Source organism: Wasmannia auropunctata, unplaced genomic scaffold (assembly GCF_000956235.1).
Source record: "Wasmannia auropunctata unplaced genomic scaffold, wasmannia.A_1.0 LD335987.1, whole genome shotgun sequence".
Classification (NCBI taxonomy): Eukaryota; Metazoa; Arthropoda; class Insecta; order Hymenoptera; family Formicidae; genus Wasmannia; species Wasmannia auropunctata.
In genome coordinates this window covers 360578-363994 of record NW_012026903.1, presented here as the reverse complement: position 1 = coordinate 363994, position 3417 = coordinate 360578, and the positions used below count along the sequence as shown (strand labels likewise).

General features: G+C 39.7%; 1 protein-coding gene across 1 annotated transcript in view; it reads left to right on the top strand.

Moving 5' to 3' along the window:
- Positions 1–3417, top strand: part of LOC105454191 (armadillo repeat-containing protein 5-like) — a 7906-nt gene continuing 4489 nt past the window's right edge. Inside the window, exons 1-3 of the mRNA XM_011696639.1 lie at positions 1–640; positions 2278–2498; positions 2610–3335. Coding sequence (XP_011694941.1) covers positions 329–640; positions 2278–2498; positions 2610–3335 — 1259 coding nt within the window. The 5' untranslated portion in view covers positions 1–328. The remainder of the gene's footprint in view (positions 641–2277; positions 2499–2609; positions 3336–3417) is intronic.

The following is a 3417-nucleotide window of genomic DNA, read 5'->3' as shown; positions in this document are numbered from 1 at the left end:
CCCCTCCCTCTCGAGCCCAGCGGGGTAGCGATCGGATAAATGTTTTCCGAATAGTGGAAATGTAAATATAGCGAAAAGTTTCACGTGCTCTCGACGTTTCGTGTGACCATGTAACTCTTCCGATCGCGACACATGATCGCTTCGTGAGAGGCTTTACGCGGAGTCTCTCGGAGAGATGAGCGGAGGGCAGCGGAGAACGAGGAGTTCCGCTCGACGTTGCACGATCGGTGATGCCCCTTGGCACGCGACGCAGAACGACGACGGGAACGCGCGCGTCATGCCCTCTCGCCCCGCGTGAGTAGGTGGAGGATGCTCCGATTTTGACGCGATGATGTCGCGCGCCCCGATGTCCGCCCACCGACTCACGTCGCGCCACCAGGAGTCCGCGATGTCGCTGTCGAAGACAGCCCCGCCGGACGAGACGACGCTGGCGAGGTGCTTCCGCGCGGGCGACCACCGCGGCGTCGCCGCCTACCTCGACCAGCTCAAGAGCGACGCGAAGTGCCGCAAGGAGTTCGCCAAGCGGGCCAGCTGCCTCGACGTCCTCGTCAAACTCCTGCGCTGCGAGAACCACAGGATCGTCGACAGGAGTCTGAGTATACTCGCGGATGCTTGCATGTCCGACGACGTCAGGGAGAAGGTATGCTCTCATTTCTTCTCTCTTTTTTTTTTCTTCGGTAACAATATACATGTGTATACATATGATGTCTGATCTTTGTTGTGTTTTTATATTTGAGATAATGGATTTAATAACAATTTAGGTTTATTGGAGAAAAAAATGAAAAAAATTAAATTTTTTTATAAAGAACAGACCTATGCATTTGATCCATTCGCAGTTACACTGTCACTGTATCTGAGAGTGTCTGAGAGATGCAAAAATATTTCTTTTCTTTTATTGATGCATTGATTGTCGCAGTTATTATTGGTGACCAATACCTGATTTTTCCACAGCATGGTATACTCTCATTTCTTCTCTTTTTTTTTTCTTCGGTAACAATATACATGTGTATACATATGATGTCTGATCTTTGTTGTATTTTTATATTTGAGATAATGGATTTAATAACAATTTAGGTTTATTGGAGAAAAAAATGAAAAAAATTAAATTTTTTTATAAAGAACAGACCTATGCATTTGATCCATTTGCAGAGTTACACTGTCACTGTATCTGAGAGGTGCAAAAATGTTTCTTTTCTTTTATTGACGCATTGATTGTCGCAGTTATTATTGGTGACCAATGCCTGATTTTTCCACAGCATGCTATTAAAATTTTTTAAGACATTTATAAAAAATATCATCTGATATAGAATTCTTAATGACAATATATATTGCTTAATAATTCTCTTTTCTAATATAACAATACAGTGGAATGCTCACGTTACATAAAATAATTATGATTAGTGATCTAAAGTTATCGAATCTTCCTTGTATCCTCTGTATTCTAAGATGTATTTTCTGTAGCTGTACAATATTATTTTTTCTGTGCTGAGAATAAGTACACAATTACAGAATTAATGAAAAAAAAGTTAAGGGCTACAGGAAGTATTGCCATATAATAGATCAAAGATTTCTTTTCATTCCCCACTGTTATTCTAATTGTTCAGACGTGATGTGGCATCATTGTAGACTGTTTTTCGTTTGTCTCGTTCTAATATGGTCGTATATCACACGGTAAATATGTGTGGAAGAGCAGGAAGAGATCTGTCACTTTAGGAGCATTCAATTGATTCATAATATGGACGAGATTCTATTAGGGCAATGACTGTATGGACAAGCGACTGTATGGGAAATACAACCAATACATTAATGTTTCTATATAATTTTGTTATAGTTTATAGTTATAGTATATAGTTTCTATATAATTTTTCTGATTTTTGTATGCATTATATTGTCAATGTATATACTAAAAATAGACAGAAGATTTCCGTCTATTTTATTTACTTTGCTTTGCTTTGGTTGCTTTTAATTGATGATATTAATATTTGTTAAGACATACATGCTTATTATAGATTATGATATATTGACGCAACTTGAATTTTATAACAAAAAAATTAAAAAGTTCGTACAGTATTTTTGCCTTTATTTTTATATTACAGCTTTTAAAACCACCAAATGTTTTTTGACAAATTCTTGAAAGAAAAATCACTTATAAATTGTTTTTCGACAATCTTCCATCGAAAATACATCCAGTGGTTTTGAAATATGTATATTATAGCTTAATAAAATTGCCTTTCTTTTTTCTTTTTCATTGTATACGAATAAATCATAAAATTTCAGGTAAGAAACAGCAGGATAGGATTCAACGTAGTGCTCATAATAGAAAATCTCGAGCTGAATGCCATGCTGCACTGTCGTGCTTGCAGGCTCGTTAGTAACTTGTCCGAATGTAGCTGGCACGCCAAGGAATTGTGTGATGCTGGTGTAATAAAAGCACTTGTGACACTCCTAACGTCGAAAACCGACATACAAACTTATTGTATGGCCATTAGAGCTGTAAGGTATAAAATCGCTCCTGATTTCATAGTAATTTATTTTCTTTTTATCTTTCAGCTGTATTTATCCACATTATAAATTTCATGAATATATATATATACTAATTACATTTGTAGGAATATCTGGAACGTTAATAAAAGCATTAGGGAGACAGTGGTGGAGTTGGAAATCATCAAGCTGGTTGCTCAATTATTCGTTACGGCCGAGGAGAAGTCCAAAGTGGATGCGAAGTACGGCAAGCTCATGGATGCGTGCTTGAAGGCCATGTACACATTTCTCGACAGTTTAGATCCACGATGCGCCAACCAGATGCGTGTGAACAAGAACATGTGGGGCTACAAGTGTCTCATGCGTTGCTGCAACGCGGGCAACAATAAGAAGATGGCCATCAAATGCCTCTACACTCTCTGTCAGATAGCGGAATGTCGATTGAATCTGGGCATTTCCGGCACGGTCGAGGAGCTCATAGCGCTAATAGCGGCCGACACCAGCTCCAGCCTTCTGTGCAAGGAGATGCTGTTTAGTCTGTGCTTGTTTTGTCGAGAGTCGGTGAATCGAGACAGGATCAGACAGAACGACGGATTGCAGATCATCGTGGCGCTGTTGAACAAGCCCGAGCACGAGTGTCACCACCCCACGTTGTTGGAAGCTCTCTCGCTGTTCATCCACGACGAAATTGGCCTCGACATCCTGACGAAGCACGGCATGCTGGAGGTCTTGGTAGCGAAACTGACGCACTTCGTGAATAAGAGCAGCGACAGAAGCAACACATCGAGAAAACGTTCCAGTGATTACTTGATCGATGATTATTGCAAAAGGCCTTCCAAGTACCCCACTTCAAGGTGAAATATATTACGTAATATGTATATTCGGGATGTGTGAGACATCAGAATTTATATATATATATATATATATATATATATA